The 22,370-nt window shown below is 35.5% G+C and overlaps 1 protein-coding gene across 5 annotated transcripts in view; it reads right to left on the bottom strand.

Annotated features, from left to right (window-relative positions):
- Positions 1 to 22,370, bottom strand: part of PPFIA2 (PTPRF interacting protein alpha 2) — a 315,886-nt gene that overhangs the window by 138,763 nt on the left and 154,753 nt on the right. The window contains exon 2 of one of the 5 annotated variants that reach the window (XM_065626971.1): positions 18,425 to 18,487. The exons of the other annotated variants lie outside the window; for them this stretch is intronic. Coding sequence (XP_065483043.1) covers positions 18,425 to 18,487 — 63 coding nt within the window. The remainder of the gene's footprint in view (positions 1 to 18,424; positions 18,488 to 22,370) is intronic. 5 annotated transcript variants of the gene reach the window in all.

Raw genomic sequence — 22,370 nt, 5'->3', positions numbered from 1 at the left:
GTCCTGAAGGTATCTATGTAGGTAGACATCCATTTTACCACTACCGGAATGCAAAAAAATCAGTTCGTATTATGGAACTGAAGGTGGCACCTCAAGGCACCTCTTTTCCTTCTCATATTTTTTGAATCAATTGGTTTTCATACTCTGTAAAGCTGTTCATTATCTAACATTTCCATTTCCAATCTCCATTCAAAATTTTATTATCAACTTTATGAATAAGCTACTGAGCTATAGTCTAATATAGTGTAAGTTAATACAATATTTTTATTTAAAGTGAAATATATATACCTTATACACTAAGAAAGCAATGTCTTCTAACATGGGAGAGAGAAAATGGACATCTAAGAAAAGTATAGTTCCTTCTTTAAATTTTGGAGTTATTTTTCAGCTTCATTCAGTGGCCGAAAATAACAAGACCAAATGAACTAAAATCCAGTGGCAACATTTTGGTGTTCATTACTCCCTTTTAGACCTTTTTGGAAAGAAAAACTAAAACCCAAACAAACCAAAACCCCAAGCATTACAATAATTTCAAAAGATTTTCTCAAGTGGAAAAAATGAAATATGAGAACTGAACAAGGCCACTTTTCAAAAAATAAAGGGGATAATACAAGCTATCCTTTTTTGCACTTTATATATTATACATAGACACACAAGCCCATATCTGCTGAAACAGAAATACTTGAAAATAGTCCTCTCCTTCTGATCATGCTGAGAGCTTTGCATAAAGCTGTATCTTCTGTTTTGCCTCAGGAGGCCTATTCAACTTGATTTGCTCTTTTAATGCAGATTATGTTTAAATAATTTTATTTGTCTGTTATTAGGTAGCTTTTGTAAAACTGTATGAACATATACGCATGCAGTGTTTACTAGATCTTCAAACAACAGTTTGCATCAGAACTTACATGCATCTTAGTTTTAAAATTTAAATCAAAAGTTTTATTTCTTCTAAATTATTGTCTAAATGCCTTCTCTGTAATAATTGGATAGTATTTCATAGATATCTTTATAAAACATTTAAAACCAAATCTTCGTTTTGGTACCACCAATTTAATTATGTAATAAAAAGAATTATTCATATGACTGATGTCTTCTTCCCCTTTCTTATGTGTAGTGTTATATTTCTGTTTGTCTATGGATGAAATTTCTATATTTGGACTTCTGTATTCTAGAAGACTTGGCCAAAAAGGTGAATTTGACAGACTTCAGCCTTGTTATCTGAACGAGGTCATTTGGACTTGTTAAGGAAAGAGGGAGATGCACGTATAACCAGCTTAACATGTTCTCTTTGTTCTTCCAAGAAAATTTGCTGTAATTTGCACTATTGCTGATTTTGCATGATCAACCAATGAACCCCTACAATGAAATAAATCTCAGAGAAGTCCAATAAGGATAATGTGCTCATGGAGATCAGAAAAGAATGTTGGAATTGGCCACAGCTATCATAAAGGAAGCTGAACTTATCTCAGCACTAAGGAGACCAGAGGCCCTTTATTGTAGATAAACGGCTGTATCAGTTGAGTGGGTCAACTGGCTGTGTAAATGGCCATCTCTAAAATAATCAATAGAAAGCATTATCTTCCTGATCCAGACAGACCAGCACGTGGTGCTTTTTAAGTGGCTCAGCCCAACAAAGAGTATAAATATTGAGCAAACAGCAAAATTGACTTTGAAGAGGGCGACAGGTTTGAGCTGGGTTCAACCTCTGTATTCCCTCTCAGCAACTAGGAATGCCCACTGTCATGAGAGCTAGCATACAGACAACAGTAATGAGAATTACGTTCATTAGGTGATTTCACTGCATAGTGTGATTCCTACATTGTGCTTGCGTTGCGATTTCAGAATATTGCTGTATCACTTTTCTAAATCAAAATCCCAGGTAATGTCGAATATCTTCAGACAAGTAAACCTGGTATTAAACATTAAACCTTTCTCATATGTAATACGTAAAAGAACTTGGTCAGAGAGTATTGGGCTCTGATATTCTGAAAACTCAGCAGTAGAAATGCAATAGCTCTCTCAGATTTCTTCACTTCTTCAGAGACTGATGATATTATGTAGGCATGTGGCGAGGATGTTAGTTTATGTTGAGGCTCTAAAAGGACCATGGGATCACATTGTAGATACAGTCAGAGTTTCAACGCATCTGAATAAAATTACTGCTCTGAGGGACTGCAAAATGTTTCCAGAAGTCTCGACTGCATTGGCAAATCTCTTAGGAGTAACAGCATATGAATGATTCAGACTCAAAAGCTTTTTCCATGAATTGAATTTCTGTTGAGTTGAAATAGGTTTCTATGGTAGCAGTAATGTCATAAATGATTCCCCATGGCTTAAAAATACCAGGCGGCAATGCCTCTAGCACCTACGGTACTATTTTCCACCAGGAAAAAAAAAATCATGCTGGGACCCAGATGAGAGATGTGCATCATCATCCATACCCTCCATTGGATCTGTTAATGTCAGAAAGTTAGCCCCTCACAGTAAATCTTCCTAAACTAGACCCTAAGAATGCCTTAATACTTTGGGAACTTTTAATTCCCAAAAGTAATCTGCATCTTGATACCTAAATCCAATGGATGGATTTCTCCTCAAGGATGGAGTTATCGATTTATATAGTTGGAATTCCTCTACCCTGATTTAAGTCTGACTTCAGATGTCTCTCTCAAAAGTAAGTCAGTCTTAGAAGCCTAAACCAGTAAACTTCTTTTGAAGGGACTAGAACAAAACTATCGAAACTTGAAAAATACAGCTGGTGCTTTCATATAATTTGAAAATATTAAGAAACCCAAATATATCATCCTATGCACACATAGCTATGAAAATTTTTGCCACCAGCAGTACGATACTTGGAAACACACTCTCGTTAAGGTCAAATACATTACACATTTTATCTGGCTGATCCAAGTGAAAGGAATATAACTTTCTCTTCAGCCATTATGCTGTAACACTCCATACACATAACAAATTTATTTCATATTAATACACTTTTATAAATTTATACTAGAAACTCTACCCCAAGGCCTAGTATTTAATCATACTGTATGGTATGAAAGCAGAGAAATATATGGTTTCTCTCCAAAGGAATTTACACTGTAAGTATTAAAAAAGAGGCAGTAAATTGCAAGGGACAAGTCATAGCCAATGTGACAACATGACAGACAATCAGCTTCAGCTACACACTGCATAATCAATCTTCCTGGTAAACCAACAGAAATGAGAAAAGACAGACATCACAGTCACCTGAGCTGACAAACAGTAATCCCAGGGAAGAGCTGAATTACACACTTTCATATAGTAGAACCTAGAGTTTGATGGGTCTGTATCGTGTGTGCTCTCTGTCAGTGCTCTGGTTACTCACTCTTGCTTTACAAAGTCGTGAGCCAGCAACATGGACCATTCTACCTTTTGACACAGCTGACTTTTCCGTGGGAACTCTCATCTCCATTCTCCTTCTTGTATTTATGTCAAAATAACACTGTGAGTACAAACACGGGAAATACATTCCTCCTTTTCCTAATTAACAGTAAGGACTTCAGCAAAATGAAGCAGCTTTCAAAAGTGAACAAAATTGTGAGAAGTAAAGCAAATGAACAAAATAGCAGAAATATGAACACTAACTGAAACTGACGGTAATTAAAAGTAAAATATGTGAACAGTAGCTAAAAGTGTTATAAGTGGGGAAAAAAAAAATTTAAAAAACCCCCAGGATAAGAAATTCAATGAGCTAGAAGTAACCTCCAGAGTTCAGCAATCTTCTACTATGGAGTGGCATAACAATTACTTAAAATGTGTAACCTTTAAGTAAAAGAATAGTATATAAAAACAGCAGTGAAGAATATAAGAACAAATATATTACTGCAAGGCATGTGGCCATTCTGACAGGCAGGAAAATTAACCATGCCTGTTCATGTTTATGAAGACCTAAGGAACAGCACGTTCTTCTATAGCCCACCAAAAGGTGCAAGTGGAAACCTGATACACTTCAAGGGTAAAGGCAAAATTACATACTCTGGCCAAGCCTGCGCTCATTACACTTCCTCAGCCTTCAGAACAAGGTAACTACTGGTAAATTGCTCAGTGACTTGTTATCTCTGCATCACGACAACTCCCAAACCAAACCTGGGAATTGCTTTCATTGAGAGTAGTTGTCCTGGGAATAAATTGTGCTGGGACCATTCCATTAATAACAGCTTACAGCCAGGGACAATCACCTCCAGCCACAGGGAATCTCCCAGGGCAGCAGTAGCTTAGAGTCAGAGCTGTCCTTCACTACCACAGTGATCCTGGAGACAGAGTAAATGAAGACTAGGAGATCCTTGCATCCAAAGATAGAAATGTATAGGATAGAACAACAAGAAAAACCTGTTCTGTGCTTCCCTTCCCTTCAGCTGCCTTCCAGGCTAAGCAGCAATGTACATTCATGCCGGCTAGAGAGGTGTCAGCCTCCACAGCCTGCGATTCCCGAACTGCATTGTAAGATCTCCACATGGCTGGCAGACTAAAAAAATAATCTGCAGATGGCTGTTGTAACATCTGGCTGAGACTTAAGACTCAAGATGTCCTACAGCACCTTCCAGTCCCTGACTGCGCTAGGAATTGGTAAGAGCGTTTGCCGTAGCATTGCCACTCCACTCTCCTTCCTGGTCCTGATCTTGGGAAAATGCTTTATTTTAGGCCAAATAAAGTTCATTTATACAATCAGAATAACCTAATTTCCTCTGATCACAGCTGGAGAGTGCATGACAGCACAAGCTGTGACAGAGATACAGTTTGAAGAAGATCTCAATCTCAGGTGCAGCTCCAGAGTGAAGAAGAAAAGAACACAGTTTGCTAGAAGTCAGATCTTCATAACAGTGTGATTTTCCATGAGACCCTGTACAAATCCTTTTTGTTCCTTAGACACACTAATATATAAATAACCACAAAAATGTCATGATTTTTGTCATATAAGAATAGAATAATTTAAGGGGAGACCAAGAAGTGGAGAAGATGACATGCCTTCTGGGATACCTTTGGAGGATTTTTGACTAGCCAAAATATATAGATACAGGTGACACCTTCATAGTTACCAAAAAGGAATTAAACCACAAGATAGTCCCTGAAAACCTGCCTCCTTACCCTGTAAGGCATATTTTCTTTGCAGAAGAAACTAAACCTATTGCATGCTAAAACTGCCCCCAGGTGTATGTCACCTGGCCAGCTGGTTCTGGAGTTGGAGCTTAAATGCGATCTTCAAACTGTACCACTGTAACAGCTCAGACTTGTCGTCAAAGTGGTGTAAGAACAGAAAATGACATGTGGTTTTTTTTTTTTTTCCTACAGAAGCTCCCAGGAAGTTTCTATGTGTGAGCAGTACACTTGCTTCTGGTGACTGTGTAATTCACAGGATTGAAACTCAGTAACATTTCCAGTCTTTTCCTGCCTCCTGGAGGAAAAGTGGACCTACTATGTACTAATTGTGACTGCAAAATGTGATTTGATACAGGTTGTGTCATATAGATCACATAATATATTTCAATTTAGAAATATTAAATATATTGTGATGTCTTAGTCCTATTTTTACCCTTCATCTGCTTTTACCAACTTCATTTCGATTTGGGTTCTGAGTTAAAATAGGTGTAAATGTGTGAGAAAATAAAAATGGGGGAACACATCCAGTGTGACAGCACAGACTTGTGTCAAGACTTCCTAGGTACAGTCCATGTAATTTATGACAAAACATGTTCTTTTTAATAGCTATGCAGGTAAATGACATATTGATTAACTGGATCTAATAGTAAACAATACATCTGGAGAAACTGCATCTTTTCAAAGATGATGTTTAAGCATATAGTTATCAATCAAAATATATTCCTTTTCAAGATAAATACTGATGCTCACCCAATATTTTAAAATCAATGGAGTTCAAGAAGTGGTTAGTTCTGTATCTATTTTCATCTGCTTTAAGAGAAATACCAAAGACACCGTTTATGGAGCAAATAAAAATGTACTGTAAAATTTGAGGATGATATTTGAAAAAGAAAACTAATCTAAAGGTAGCAGTTCCTACTAAAGCTTCAGTAATGATATTTGCCTGAAAAACAAACCTCAAAAAACCTCTTCTGAAACTCCTTTTGCATGAATGCAAGAAGAAATGATAGATTAGCAGTGTAAGCTTCAGCTAATATTTCAGTCATTTTCTAATTATTTTGTTTTAGCAAAAATAGTTGGTCAAAGAGACAGTGCCAAATTTTCATCTGATGAAAATGAGCAAAACATATTGAATCCAATAGTAAAGCACTTATTTAATTCACCGAAAAAATTAGACCATTTTAAGAGGTACTTTTATCACTTTTGAAATCCAGTAAGGCTTTTTTCACAATATACAGAAACTATTTTTATTTCTTTGATAAACTTGCAAAGTGGAAACTGTTCTGCTTATGTTCTTATAACCTTGTTACCAAATACACTCTTGCTCTCCTTCCCCCTTTCCCTGGCAGAGATCATGCCCTTCAAGGGAGGCACAGGATGAGCTCAGGACAAGAAGTTAGGACTTAGAAGAGGAAACCAGCCTCAGAGCACATGTTCCACATCTAAATCTACTGTGCATCCATACTTCAAAGTATCCTCAATTGATTCTTTGTCAATTGTCTCAAAATTAATCTCTCTATTCCTCAACGGCAGTACTAGTTGGTTCCATAAATCATGACATTTTGTTAATAGTTTTTGATCCTCAGCTGGAGGATGTGACCATAGAGAAGACAGGAAAACTCATTTTACTTTTTATTTTATAAAAATAAAATAAGGTTATTTCTTTAAAGGCATTTTTAAAATTAGTATTTTTAAAAATACAAAAATTATTCACTTAATATAAAATTTATAATGTTTTATTACTATCCAGTTTTCAGCATTATGTTCATCAGATTAATCCCACAAAATTTTTAAAATTAGGATCAGAAAAGGATCCTTTTTCCATTTGTATGCAATTTGGATTAAGTCTAACTGTAAGAATAATAAAGCCAAGAAGTCAGTCAATATGAATCAAAATCAAGAAGTGATGGTAGTAATAATAATCTATATGCATAATAATAATAATCTATACATAACAATACATAATAATCTATACATATAGAAATAATAATCTATACATATTTTTAAGTGTATGTTTAAGAAAGAGAAAGTTTAACATATTTAGCAGATCACTGGATGCCTTTCCAGAAGTATCTTTGTAAGGTTTCTTTTTGCCCACTTGTCCCTAAATATGTTTCTTTTTGTTCTTTCTGTTTTATTTTAAAATATTTATCTTATTTCAAGTCATCTGTCTTTTCACACCTCTCTCTTACCCTGTAATTACTGTATAACTATGCCTTTTACTATGTAAAATATACAACAGGGAATAATGGAACAAGAAGCCAGTTGATGAAAATAATTTGATATTGTGGGTCTCAAAGATATGTAATACAAAGGATGGACATATCTAGATCAAAATAATATTCTACATATGTACAGTAACTAGATGTAACAAAGCTGAGACAACAAATAACTGATGGGTGACAAGCTCTTCTGAAGTTTTTTGTGCCCGTTTTATTTATCTAGATTAAAATGCATCAACAATTTAATCAGAAAAAGAAAAGATTTGCAAAATTCATTGTATTACTACCCAGGTAACCTTTAATAGGCTGACAACATAGGAATAAAAAAGTAATAGTGCAATTCAAAGGTCTGGTGAAATTCAGACTCTACAGAAGGATTCCCATTTCTATCTTTTTGCAAACATAGTTAACACTGCAGCAGCATTAGAATGTAAACGTAACACTGTAGGGAGAGTTTCTCTTAACGAATTTCTTTTAATGGTGTGTCGTCATGGCTCCTCAGATAAAGAAAATAAATAAGCTATGTCTGAGATATACAGTTAAAAGTTCTCATAGTATAGACATTTTTTTCCTGGCATTTGGGAAACTGAAATCAAGTTTAATTCTTGCATTAGTATTATATTCAGTCATTATTGTATAAATCATTTATGCATTTCCAAGCCAATGACTTCCTTAAGGCACTGAGGAAATTCAAAACATAATCTTTGGTGTAAGCTTTTTCCTCTGAACCGTCACTTGCAATATCGGCATGCTTTGCAATTATTTCTAACTGCAGTCTGCTGTAAGCACAAAAAAGTGCTTAAGTACTAATGACTTTTATAAAAATTCATTTTTTTTTCTTGAGGCATGTTTGTTTCTTCTTAGCAGACAACTATTAGCAATTTAATAAACCAAAACTATTGGCTGGGGTACCAATAACAACAAAATTTCTATATCACCGCTCAAAATGTGATGTATTTGTATGTATATATAATTACAGCAACAGGGCTGTATTAGAAGAGTGCCAGACTGTTATTTAGGTGCCAATACCAGGATCATCACTGTCTACAGAAGTGCCTCATGCACACAAGCACTATTATACAATCATTCACAGTTTTCTCTATTGGAATTCTGGATAGCTTCAGAGGGGGCACCTCTGTCACGCTTTCACCCTTCCTCAGCCTCCAGGCTGGAGACATCGTTCTTATAAAACCTGACACACGCCATGAAAAGTTTTCATTTCAATGATCTACTTTTTCAGTTGGGAAAGCCATCATTTAAAATTTCCTTCTCCACTTTTACTTCTCATCTGTCTCAGTTCGTGTCCCTCCCCCACAGCCACCAGCTCCTGTTCCCACTGGTGTCACTGATCCTCTTCCTTCTTTCAGATTCGATGTGTAACGACTTACCATTATTTTCCCTCTTCTAGTCCCTGGCTGCCCTTTTCAACCCAATCTTTCTCTCTAGTTCAGGATTTTTCCCCTTTGTATCAGAGAGCTTCCTCCTCTGCCTCCCCTTAGTTTCAGCAAAGGCACCACGCCGGCAAGAGGGAGGAAGGCTCCCAGGTTCATTAAGCAAAAGCTGTACACCAAAAGCCCGAGAGATCAGGAGACCCCCAACAATGAGCATCAATCAACATTAACCATGAGCAGTACTGAAATCCTAGCTCTAATCCATCAAATGTCTTCATTTTAGAGTCCACGGTGACTGTAATTTTAATTGTCTGAGTTGCTCTAAGCACAGGAGCAAAGCTTGATTAGGTTTCCTGAACATCTGCGGGGGTTATGTTGTCCTCAAAACCGTGTTATTCTCAAACCCTACGCTGGTGCTGTTAAAACTGGCAATCACGCCAGCAGGTATTGCCATTTAAAATGACAAAGTTTTGTATTATGGGATTTACATTGAAGGAACACTGTTTTAACCCACTAAAGCAACTCATTTGTCTCGCTATCTGTCACACATACAATCCCTTCAACCATATTCTGAGGAATTTATATGCACTTAGGTAGATTACAGTTACATTTTTAGAAACCAATCCTAAATGGTTTTCGAAACTGATTCCATTTAAAATCAAATGTGTCTGGCAGTATATTCATCTCAGCAACATCTATGTTGGCAAAAAGATACTCTTCCCAGTCATGGTGCTGGATGTGCCCCAGGCACAGCCCCATGTAAATCAGAGTGGTTTATATCCGCACCTGTTGTTGCTGGGAGAGGAACATCCCCAGGAACACCCCAGCAGGCAGGGCAGGGGGACAGCGATGGGCTCAGATCACAGGCACGAGCAGGGAACAGGAACCACAGGGCGGATGCAATGACCTGTCAAACACCTGAAGCGCATTTTCAGCAAAACCCTTGTGTTGACACACTTCACAAGGGAAATGCACAACTTGCTGCTGTGCGAAGGTCTAGGAGCAGGACAGCAGTGGTGAAGTGTTGAACATCAATACTAAAAGTAAGTAGCATGAACATGACTAATACTGATGCTCTGTGAACTAATCGTTTACTGTCACTTTTTGACTGTCCTTTTACACGTTCATTATCCATCTTATGTATATATTTTAATAAAAAAATAAAATTTCCACACAGGTGTAGAAAATTTTTTTAAAAAACTTTGCCTCAATGCAAATTATGACTGTTCATCCTCAATAGGTATATTCGATTTCCAGCTTTAAAATATGTTAGAAAATTCAATGAAAAACTTTATCATATTTTCTAAAAAAATAGTATGTTCTTAAGTTTATGTAAGATTAAACTTTCATAAATATCAAGACTGAGTAATCCCATTTTAAGACTTTGCATGATCTGTTTAATATAATTCAAATAATTTCAACCTGCTGGGCACTGATTCTAAAAGTGTATTTTGTACATATTAATATATTATAATATTATCGTGGAAGAACACCTGATTGTTTCATAAAGCAATAATCTTTGCCATCAACTATTTCAATATAATAGGAAGAAAAAACTGAGTTGCTTCTATTGTCATTTTAAACCCCACCAAAATACAGAATTTCAAGTTTTCAGTACTTAGTATAACTGAAGGATTCCTTGAGATCTAAACATAAAAATAAACTGAACCTGAGCAGATTTCTTTTTTGTGGGTCCTGGTCCTAACTATTCAGGACCAGAACACTAACTTTTCTATCTTAAGACTCTCTTCACTCACTTCCCCAGAGTAGAACCTAACTTAGTACAACTTTACAAATCTGTAGTGCAGAAAAAGTGTAGAATAGAAATTGAAAGTGTAGAATTGAACGTATGAAATTGTGAACCTGTTTTCAGACACACTGGGAATGACATGGCCTGCTATTTGGGGAATTTCATCTTTTAAGAGATTGAAAAGTTTTGTAAATGTTGAACAATATTCTTTTCACAATAACCATTTAAACTGCCACAAGTCAGTCAACATCTTTAGTAGCTATAAAATTTACATGTAATCAAAGCAAGAAAGAGTAGTGTTACTGGCTGCAGAAAACTAAGTCTGTGATTTGATACACTGATCAAGTTACAAGTAACCAAAGTGAATTCTTTTTTATTAAAATTAGAGCTGAAGCTATTCAGTCAGATACTTCCATTTAACTGAAATATCAGCATATAAATGCACAGTATTTAAAACAAATGAATAAAAAACCAAACAAGATTATGACTCAGAACTGCTAGATATCCCAGGTGAGCATTTTATCACAGACTTTCACTGATCACAGTGAGTGCAATTATCCTTGCCTTGAATAGATTAAAAATGACTTTACGTTGTAATGCTAATAGAGTCACAGTACTTGACAGCCATGTGGCAAAGACAGATAAATTATAATGGAAAAGGATTTTCTAGATCCCTTTAGGCTCATATTTTCCAAGAAGCACACCAATCATCTTTCGAGGACAGTTTCTCTCAGTGTTTCATTGGTTGGGGGACAGTTTTGACCTTAGCTGGCTTTGAGTTTGGTGGGGTTTTTTTTGAAAGGACTGTAAGAATGCTGGGATGTAAACTTAATTTTGATTTGTAATGGTATCAAAATGAATACAGGTCCTTGAAACCAAATAAAACTGAGGTTATGTTATTAGAAGGGGGTGATGACTGAGATTACTAATGGCTGCAGCAAAGTGTCAAGCTCTCTTTCCATCCCTCCTAACTCAGCACAAAAAGTGTTCAGGAAAGTGTCAGCAGTAACATTTGGACCAGAGTAGGAGAGTACAGCAAAGTGATGGAAGGCATTCTTTTATTCTTGCAAAGGAATATGCCAATTGGCCTTTGCCAAATGAGTTATTACTCAGTCATTAACAGCTGGTGGCTCTTCTGTATCTCTGTTTTCCATGACAAATGAAAATTCCAGAAGAGTAGTAAATGAAAGTACCTGGGAGCACCACTGTTTTCTAGAAATTTTTTTCCTATGCATTAATCTGTCTAGTTTTCCCCAAGTCAAGTCTGTTTTGCCCATGTGGTAACTGGTATGTGATCTCACCATCACTACCTCAACCTACAAGCTTCGTCATCCTGTTTTCTCCCCTGTTCTGTTGTAGAGGGGGAATGAGGGGGCAGCAGGTGGGTGCCTGGCTGCTGGCCAAGCTCAGCCCACCACAACGGTGAAGCTCTCGGGGGGCACAGAGAGGAATGCTGATTTTAAGGGTTCTGGGTATTTCACTCCAGTGGATCTGCTCAGTAAAGTTGCCTAGTAACATCCAGTTTCTGTGAACCCAAGCAAGATTTTTTTCATATAATACTCTTCATCATGATATTGATGTACTGATTTTAAAGCTGTTTCTTCTCCCAGGATGCAACAGATAAGCACCTGTAAATTGGCATGCTGTAGTTGAAAAGACAGCTAATCATATGGTACTGCGTCCATTCCCAGTGTACATATAAAAACTAAAAGGGCGTGGAACAATTTAGGTATCATCTGAGCATTGTTCCTTGCAAATCCCTTTCTAACACTGCTACAACTCCTAATTCCTGATTTCCATTTTGCAGTTTTCATTCTCTCAGATTAATGGAATCAATGTGTTGGGCCTCTGTCAATCCAAATGGCATGCAGAAGCGTTGGGAGTGCTTGCGAAGCTCTGCTGGGACACCGACACTGTGCACATAACATTACCAGGAGTGTGCAGCCACATACTCGACCAGTACATCACGTTGTTGCTAAAACATACATTTGCCAGTGATACACCTCCTGAGTTGCAGCAGATTGCTGCTCTTTCTGCCTTAGGATTTAACACATTTGGCACAGCTGGCCAGGCGGCAGATCTGCCAGGTGATAGCCTGTCACAAGCTCTGGAGCAGAGGCAGAAATGTTGAGCTGCACAGTGAGATTTGCTGGCCTTGTGGCAGGGAAACAGGACATGAGGGCCAAAAGATTAGTGCGAAGCTCCAAATATAGGACCGCAGACTCACTGGCAGTGAGAATGAACTGAAGTTGCTTTTCTGCTTGCAAAGTTATTTGTTAACGAAGTAACTCCTGAAGACTTAGAGCTACAGAGTTTGGGTAAGAGCAGAGAAAGAAAACCTCCCTATATTTCTTTTTCCTTTCATGGACAAAAATAAGACATCTGTGTGCCAACAGGGTCTGACAGCTGAAAGTGTTAGGTGATCACATAAAATGGGTTTGTAGCCTCAAGTGGTAGGTCACCATTCGGTAAATCTCTGAATCCTACGAAAGTTGAAAAACAGCTGAAGAAGTTGAACTGAAAGCTCAGGGAGCTTCCATAGCAACCCGAGAACGGTTGGAGGGGTTGTAATTATGTTTAGGCTTCTGACTTTTTGTTCCTATGTGTAGTATAATAGTTCTGGATTATTCTTTCCTCTCAATCTCAGAAAAGTTTCCAGGATAGAAAAAATGATTTCTGCTTCACTTTACCTGAGAATAAAGGCATTTGGCTTAAACTTAAGGAAAAAAAAAGCATGCTCAGCTTAATTACCTGAACAATCATGAAAACAAGCAGGATTTAATCTTTTATACAAAGAAAAAAAGAGAAGTAGTATCTTGAAAGCATAGGAAATATGGTTTCATTCCCATTTAGGAGAAAAATAAATACATTGATATTGTAAGGTATCTGTATATCACCGAAGCTTTCTCTCTCTCTCCCCCGCACCTCGCTGTAACCTTCCCAAAGCACCTTTCGAAATAGTGTAAAGAATTAAGATTGCTGATGAATGAAAAAGAGTATTTTTATAAGATGCTGTACAACAGCCAAATTTAATAAAATGTAAGTAAATTGCTCTTTTCCTATGGAACTACTGTAGAAAATGTCTATATATACGCTCTATATCTTATCTAAAGCCATAAGATAATAAATACCATTGTTGTGAAAAATTTACACACATTAAGTTATGTAATTAATAAAAACATCTACCCTAACAAAACAGCCTGAATCACATCTGCTGGGATTTAAAACACCTGCATTTTCAAAATCATTACCCTAAAACTTGTGACTTGCTCTATGAAGAATTCCTGAAAGTACGCACCCCTTTAGACAGAACAAATGTGGCTTTTCCATGAAAGAGTAGTGGAGTAGCTGATAGTGCAATAACAAAACGCACTGGTTTTGCACTTTTTAAAAATTAAATAATTAGTTTTATTTGCAGTTATATGCAGCAAAGTATGTTTAATTTCTTATACAGAGCAATTTTATTTTAAAAGATCACACACTTGAGTTTTGCTTAAGTTCTTCTTGAATGAAGAAAGCACAGCATGTCTAATGGCTGCCACTATTTTCTTTAGTATTTCGTTGTTCAGATATTTACTTTGGACCTTAAAGCACTGTAAAAAAAATTAGGAGTATTAATACTGACATTTTTCAGAAGCTTAAGGTCACGTAACCACAGGAACTAGATCTGCATACAGACTGTCCTGTTTTTGTTCTGACAATTAGATTGCACTGTTTCCGGACATCAAGTGATGGCATTGAGATATCAAAGTATGATAGAATGTTCTGTCTAAATGACTATATATCCATCAGCGATGTCCATTCAGGAACATTAGAACGCATGTGTACCTTAAGAGTAGATCTACAGAAATTACTTCTTCTCAAGAAACGGTGTTTTCAAAGTATACAGCAACTGTCGTGGTTGTTTAAAGACTAGTCTATAAAATGACATACATAGATATAGTTGAGATTTGGGATATCTTGCATGAAAAACAGCAAACCTAGCAAGTAATGTCTCTTATTATCCCACTAAACGATACATAAGAAAAGGGAATAAATTGCAACAGCATATTACTATTGTATGCACTATCAATTTCTTCACTCAGCTTCTGTCATGTAAACGATTCATAATAATGAGAAACAGAAAACAGAAAGTTTATGCGGGAGCAAAGGTAAATTGAGGCCTGTAATGAAGACTGTGGAGGTATAAACTTCCAGAGCAATAGTATGTAAATTAGATTTTTCCATTTGTGGGGAACTGACCACAAAATTGTAACTTGCAAATCATAATAATATCCGAGTACTGCATTTTTTTCTCGATTTTCAGTTTTATTGCAAGCTTTGCACTGTATTTCTGTTAATTAAAATTATGTACTACACACCTTTTATGTTTAAAAAACTGCTTACAATTGTTATTAATAAAATTAAGAGATGTTACTCAGGCTTAATAAAGCCTTTTAAAAATATTTTAGCATATATGTCTCATGAACGATCTACTCTACATTTTCTGTAGAGTTTTAGCATCTCAAACTCTGCTTCTAGAAAAGTATTTTAGGTCTGACATTAAGAGCCAGAAAAGCCGAATCAAATGTACTGTGCCCTTTTTGACTAAGTAACTGAGTTTTATAATTAATTATGACTGTATAATTAATGCCATGCAATTAAATTCTGAACCAGTGCAATATACACTGACTGAAAACGTTATGCTTCTGAGAGCATCCTCCACAGCTATCCCTAGTACAAAAGGCAGAAATACAAAGTTGTGCACTTCACAGTAATTAGAAGAAACCACAAAACATTTCAGAATAATGTAGCCCAATAATTGAAAAGTTACCAGGCATTCAAACAGTTTTCAGCTGTAGATTCGACAGCCTTAATACCAGTTATTAAAACTATGCTTCGCGCAGGTAATTATAGGTTTGGAATTTAATGGAATAAAATAAATGATTTCATTAATTTTCTTTCTCATACATTACAAAGTGCATTAAGTTATTCCTTTAGTAATTTTTTCTAGTTAGCATAAGGACAATCAGTCATAACATAAAAGTGTACTTGTGAAAAAGTCTAAGGAGCCGGGATTTATTCAGTAACGAATGGCTACATAAAGAGTTTCCAATCAGCAGGAAACCAGAGGATTTTGGAATGAATAAAACACTTTGCAACTATTCACGTTTTGGATGACTGTCTTCCATTACAGTATTTCTCTAAACTGAAGCTGGATCTGCTTTTGCAATAGTTACAGTGCCCCAGGAAGATCTGGTGCCAAGAGCAGACCCTGTAAAGCAGAACTGTCCTCCCTGCAAGATGCTGGGTGAAAGGGAAACTGCTTTTGCTGAAGGCTTTGTGCATTTGGATGATGTGTAGATGTTGGTAAGGAATATACTGTGTCTCTGAACAGGATTCTTTTGTATCTAACAGGACTTTTGATCATTATTAATTATAAAATAAAAAATCTGATAAAACTGAAAAGAAATCTGAGGAATTCAAGTACAAAAAAAAATCATCTGCATAAGACCAACTTACACTGAGAATTATCTGGAAGTCTGAAACAGAACAAATAATTTATCTCCTTGTTGAGAGTCTTCAGAGTTAAGTATTGGGTTGTTTGCACCTATTTATAAAATGAGAATCTAAAATTAGGCCTCATGACCACTTGACAATGACTTTGGGTATAAGTAAATATTAATGACAAGAGCTTCTTTCACACCCTTTGTGACTGAACTCTGTTATTTTCCCCTGGGGAAGAAATGAACAGTAATCTTAAAAATGAAAGTTTTTATTTTTAGTTCTTTTACTCTCAAAGTGCAATCTAGAGTGGGAACTAGCTAACATCCATCCAAGCTATTTTAAGAGGAAATGATTCTTCAAGTGCTACACCTTATTTTCTTCATTGAAAGCAGCTGCATCATAGCTTAGTTGAACATGAGGCTTTTAGAAGGCTACACTTTGGTGACATAATTCTTGTCCTAAACATCATCTTATATTGGGAAAAATGGGTTTGTTTTTATTACTTAATTTTAATCACCTGTAAGCAAGATATGTAAGCCAAGGTGGCCTTTTAGGTCCCCTTTTTAGTCAATGGAGAAAGACTGATAGCTTCAGAGACCCAACAGGTGAGACTGACTCAAGCCTCCACTGTCTCTAGAGCAGAGAGAACAACATTAAATTCAACATTAAAATTTAGACAGGAAAAATGAGAAGATAGAGTTAGAAGAGCATTTAATGACTTTTATCCCCTTTCTTGTAGAGGTTGATATATTTATTTCTGCAGAAAAAAAAAAAACCCAACCTCTCAGAAGTTCAAAGAGAAGGAACAAAATTAAAAATGGGGGATAAAGCAGAACTGTAGTTTACAATGACAGCTTTTGTAATCTCTAAAGCCAAGAATAAGGATATTACTGTTCAACGGCAGTTAATGAATTGCTAACTAATTTTAGCAATAATGGATATAATACAAAGAATAAAAGATAACCTCTGAGTTGGAGATTTATTTCATTATTTTAAGAAAGCACCTATTTAAAGCCTGTCTCAATGTTGTTTTCAGAAAAATAAAACAAACTAAAAGACCCCAAACAATACTGAAGTAATGCTACAGACTTCTATGACTAAATCTGAAATCCTGTGTTTTTCTATGCTTGCCAATTCTGTCATATTATTATCTTTCCTATTACTATGTTCCATTAAAAATGGTACTACTTGCAGACTGAAATACTAAAATTGCCTAGGAAAAGTTAAAGTCATGTTGAAAATCCAGAAGAGATTGGAGATTAATCATACATTATGTATTGAGGAAGCTTTTTTCCTCTGCATAGAAGCAAGTGTGAAACTGAACAGCCAAAATCACAGCCAAATAATAAATAATATTGGTCCATTCAAGTAATATATTCAGAAATCCACAGTAATTCAGATAGTCAGATGCAGTACCTTCTAAGAATGCACTGTAAAGAATTTCTCTGTGTTACCTTAAGAGCACAAACTTTCCAGAAAACATATTGTTTTAAGGCATTGAATTTTTCTCTCAGGTAGGGAGGGCAAACTAACTTCTTGCCAATATTAAATCACAGTATTTTTTCTCTTAGCTATTAGTTATTTTAACTATATTTGGTGTGTATTTTGATTATTTGTTATACTTAAAAGAACATAAGGTGATGGAAATGTTTATCCAGAACTCCTTCTGCCAGTTCCCCTATAAACATGAGAATCTTTAGCTGAAAAATAAATTATTAAACACATTACATGATAAAAAATAGCTTCTATATAATGCAGAGCCAAAGCGTTTTTTCAGTGGTACATCTTAAATTCTCATGAATGTTTCCCCATTAACGGATAAGAGGTTAATTTTGGCTCAAAAGCTTTCCATTATCTGAATAGTTTTAGTAAAAAAAATGATCTATTGTACTACAAGTGAATAATTTGCTTATTTTCTTAACAAAATAGATTTCTTCTTCTACCTTTCATAAGCAAGAGTGACTCCTCCCTTCTTTTATCTTTCATGGGATATACTTGTTTAAGCAAAGAAAATGAAATCATTTTCCTTCCAAATTTAGTATGACACATCTTTATATCAAACTCCGATTTTGAACAAGGTTAGGTAGAATAAACATAGGCTCTCATTACTTTCCTCGTTTCGCCTATCGCTATTCTACTGATTTCAACTGACGGGAGTATTGAGCTGGGTGGGAAGCAAGGTAAATGCAGAAGGAACTGTGAATATATTAACATTGTCTTTATTTAGCCACACCATCAAACCATATGGAAAAAAAATGAGAGTAATTTGGTAATTTTGGTAGGCTGAGACCTCACTTGTAGTACAATAATCATTGACCCTGAAATATGCAATGTGAAGTAACCTCAAGATGCACAAGCTTCTGTGGGCAAGAAAATATCAAATTCACATAAGGAGGCTTCACATTTAAATTATACAAAAATCCAGGATATTTTGAACATACATTAGGGCAGGATATGGTCCTTTGAATGTTATTCTCAATGCTCGTACCAGCAGCAACCGTCATCTGAAAAAGGGGTCAACAGAGATTCAGCTGAAAGGAACAGAATTTTGTACAGTGCTACAGTATATTTAAATTACACCATGCTAACAAGATGAATGTTGTTATCATTTAAGAAAGCTGATCTAAGAGGACAAAAATGTGACTCAACTGAAATTCACACAAAAAAAAATTGGAAGTATTGTTACATCTCCTGACACATGAGGCACTGAGAACAACCAAACTGTAAATCACTTTGGTGTTCTGTGCTGCATTCACAGAAGTGAACTCTGAAGCACTGTCAAACAGTCAGAAAACTAGGGAGAAATCAACATTTTTCCATGGATAGCTTTAATCTGAGGTCTCTATGTAAAGCAAGAGGTTTACCTGTTTGTGAGGTTTGAAGAAAGTAGGATCTTCTCCCCCACGTTAAACCATCTCATGGGAAGACATCAAAAGAAGCAAATCTATTAAATTATTAGGTAGAATTTATCTATTAAATTAATAACTTTTTCATGCTTTCTCAGACTTCTCTATTGCACCAGACAATCATGGGAGTGGAAAAATAGTAGGAAAAAAGCTATGTGCACTTAAAAATCTGGAAATCCCTTCAGCTATCTGAAGAATATATTTTAGAATTGAAGGATATTTTTCCTCCTTTTTTTTAATGACTTTTTCATTTGTTTTTGCAGAGCCCAACATCTAACATTCTTCTTTAGAAGACTCTGACTCCTAGGGCAATCTGACCAGATGACATTTCTTCAGATCTTAATATTGACTTCAGAGGAAATTAACAGAAATTTTCAAAAAGTTCTAGAAGTACTTTTTAAACCTCTGGTTCAATCTACAAACCAAACCAAACCATAGTTCTAGATTAAACCTCTAAACAAATTATTTCCATTGTTGAGAGCATATGTAACAATACATACAATGTTCATGCTAATTATAGTTGAGCTTCACCAACTCTCAAAGTAAATATTTACCTAAGCTTCATTTCTGTGACTGTTTACCAACTCAATTCAGTAAACTTGATATTCAGAACTGACAAAAAGACACTATGTTTTGGATTCAAGTGTTTCTAACAGCACAGTATAACATTTGGAAAATACAACACCTTGCAAGATGTGTTTTATAATGACTTTACTATTACAATTCATGAGGAAGTTAAGCCTGACTGTATATTGTTACTTTTGCAGTAAACAAAAATGTGTACATTATGAATATATTTAATAACAGCCATAGGCATGTATCAATGTTCATCTATCTACAAACCAGATATTGCCAATGAACTTCACATTATGATTTGTAACAGTTTTTAAATATTTGAACAAAAATTAAACTTTCAGTGTTTTAAAGGAGAATCATGCCATTCATGGGAACAAGAAGAGTAAATCCTGAATTTTAAGCAAAGCTCTCCATGTATGCTGGCAAGTTTTTAACTTGCTTTTGTCAGATTTCTCTTCATTAGATTTACACTCTTAAATATTTGAAAACATTTTTGTTTAGATGTATCTTTAAAACCACTGTTGCTCCAGAATTTTGTAAGGACAACACAGCCCACATTATGTTAGCATGACGCTGCTTTAAAAAACAATAACTCATCACAAGAAAATATACACATTATAAATATTATCCATTCATTATTTCAGTCTCATGCATCTTTAATAATGATTTAATGCTTATTGAATTTAATCTCAATGATTATTTACAGACAACTACTAAGAAATGGCTGAAAAATGCACCTGGATAACTGTGTAAATAGTTTACACATTTTTGTACATTTTTTAAATTTACATACATCTCATATATGATGTTTTCTGAGAATTTTGCACTTTTGTGTGAAAAGGTAGATCTACTGTATACTTTTGACTGCTGCATCTGAGCTCTGTTAACTAATTCATCTTTGCTGTCCTTCACTGTTAACAGCAATAATCTCTAAGTAACTTCAGTCTAATTTTTCAAATTATCTTTTAAAAGAGTTTCTCCCCTCTTTCCTCTTTTAAAGTGTGATTACAGGTTTACTGATGAAAAGTATAAAACTAATAGTGTTCACTTCCATCAGCTGATAGGTCCAGTATTTCAACTCTTCAGGCCTGCCATGGGAAATTCTACATAATTGGAAATGAGTGATCCCTGATATTTCAATGCCATAATGCAATGTCATAGCTATGGTAATTTCCTATCCAATTGGATTCATAGTACCTAAAATGTCAAGTGTAAGAGAAGAGAAATAAAAGAAAAATATCCAATAAAAAGTATAAAATCTGTGCATTAATTCTAAAATTGTTTGTCTTCAAACCATGCATGTCAATGTAAATACATTGTATTGTCATGAAGATTTTACTGGCAATCATTCGAGATACAAAATCCATGAATGAGTTATGCAGCTTAAGTAATGCAGCAATTCCTATCTCATGCATGTTGATAAAATATTTATTCCACTCAGGAATGCATCTAATATTATATCTTCTACTTAGTACTTTGTACTGTAGTAACTATAACCTATTAGAATTAATATTAATGAAATTTTCTATTACAGTTTGGTCTTCCTCCCTGAAAAAATGCATAAGCTTTAGAATCTAGCCGAGGAGAAAATAGGGTCAACAGGGAGGGAAAATTCTGAAAATGAAGCTCAAGTATATGAATATATTCTTGCTTGGGATGAGCACTTCAGCTGTTTGCTGTGAACCACATGCATAAGGACAGATTTTCAAGCTCTGTCCTAAAAGATGGACTCAGAAATGTTTCCAGGCTCCTTCTCCTCTCTGTTTTGAGATTCCACACAAAAGCCTTGTGTGAGACTGTGGCATACCTGAAAACATTTTCAGAAATCACAAAAAGCCCTCTAGGTACATACACAGCCAAGCTGCACCTCCTGCCCTTTCCAAGATTGCATCGGACAATAATAATGAGTAATGGCCCACATATGCACCAAACTGATGTGCATTTCTGAACTGGATGGAAATAGTGACAAAGGATATATATGACTTCAATTTCAAGCTTCCATGGAAGCATTAAACAAAGTTTAGCTAATTCTGTAGATTAACTGGTGAGAAATAGGAGAAAATTAATGAAGTCTAATCTCAATATTCCTGAATTTACACCATGTAGCAACTGCATTTAACTGGTTATTTACACCAGGCTTTCAAGTGATCTCACTGTTTAGTTCACATGCAACAGGACATATTTGCCTAAATACCAACATTGTTATAATCCAAACGTTCTTAGCAAGTCTCCAGTCAGAGCTCTGGTAAAGCAGAAACTCCTGCTCTCAGTTATGACGTGAGCAGCACAGCACTAATTTCAAAGCCCTATCCAAAACAAGGAAATGAAATTTTAAAAAAGTCAGGTTTTATAATCAGTGGTATCTGAAGCTGCTAACAAATTCAAATATATTCTCTGAATAAATCTAATTTGTTGACAGATTGAAGAAACCAGTGCAGAATCTCCCCAATTCTTTGACTTCTCTAATGTAGGTATCTGACAGGTGAAACCTACTTAGTAGAAAAATAATATTAATCCTTCTCTCAGAAAAAGAAAAAAAAAAATTCTCCCTCAGAGCAATATTTGGTGTTTCTTGACAAGAATTTTGTGGTGACCAGTCTTATATCACTCACCAAAAATGTTACTTACGTGTTTTAGTCTACTGAAAATTTTATTTCCTCACATTATTTAGCAAAACTAGGCTATGTCAGAAAAGAACCATTTCTTCCCTTATGTGTCCTCTCTTTGTGGGGGAGCTAACTGAGGTCATGCTTAGCAAACCATCTAAACAGCCATCAAGGCAAAAAGCCCCAAAGGAATAAACCCATTACCTAATTTCTAAAGCCGTTCCTGTAGCAAGTTTTCTATTGGTTACTTCAGTAGTTGGAGAAAAGAAGGAAAAGACAAAACCGAAAAGAACACTTCC

Source organism: Caloenas nicobarica, chromosome 1 (assembly GCF_036013445.1).
Source record: "Caloenas nicobarica isolate bCalNic1 chromosome 1, bCalNic1.hap1, whole genome shotgun sequence".
NCBI classification, from domain to species: Eukaryota; Metazoa; Chordata; class Aves; order Columbiformes; family Columbidae; genus Caloenas; species Caloenas nicobarica.
The sequence above is the reverse complement of the archived record's forward strand: the minus strand, read 5'-3'. Positions and strand labels throughout refer to the sequence as shown.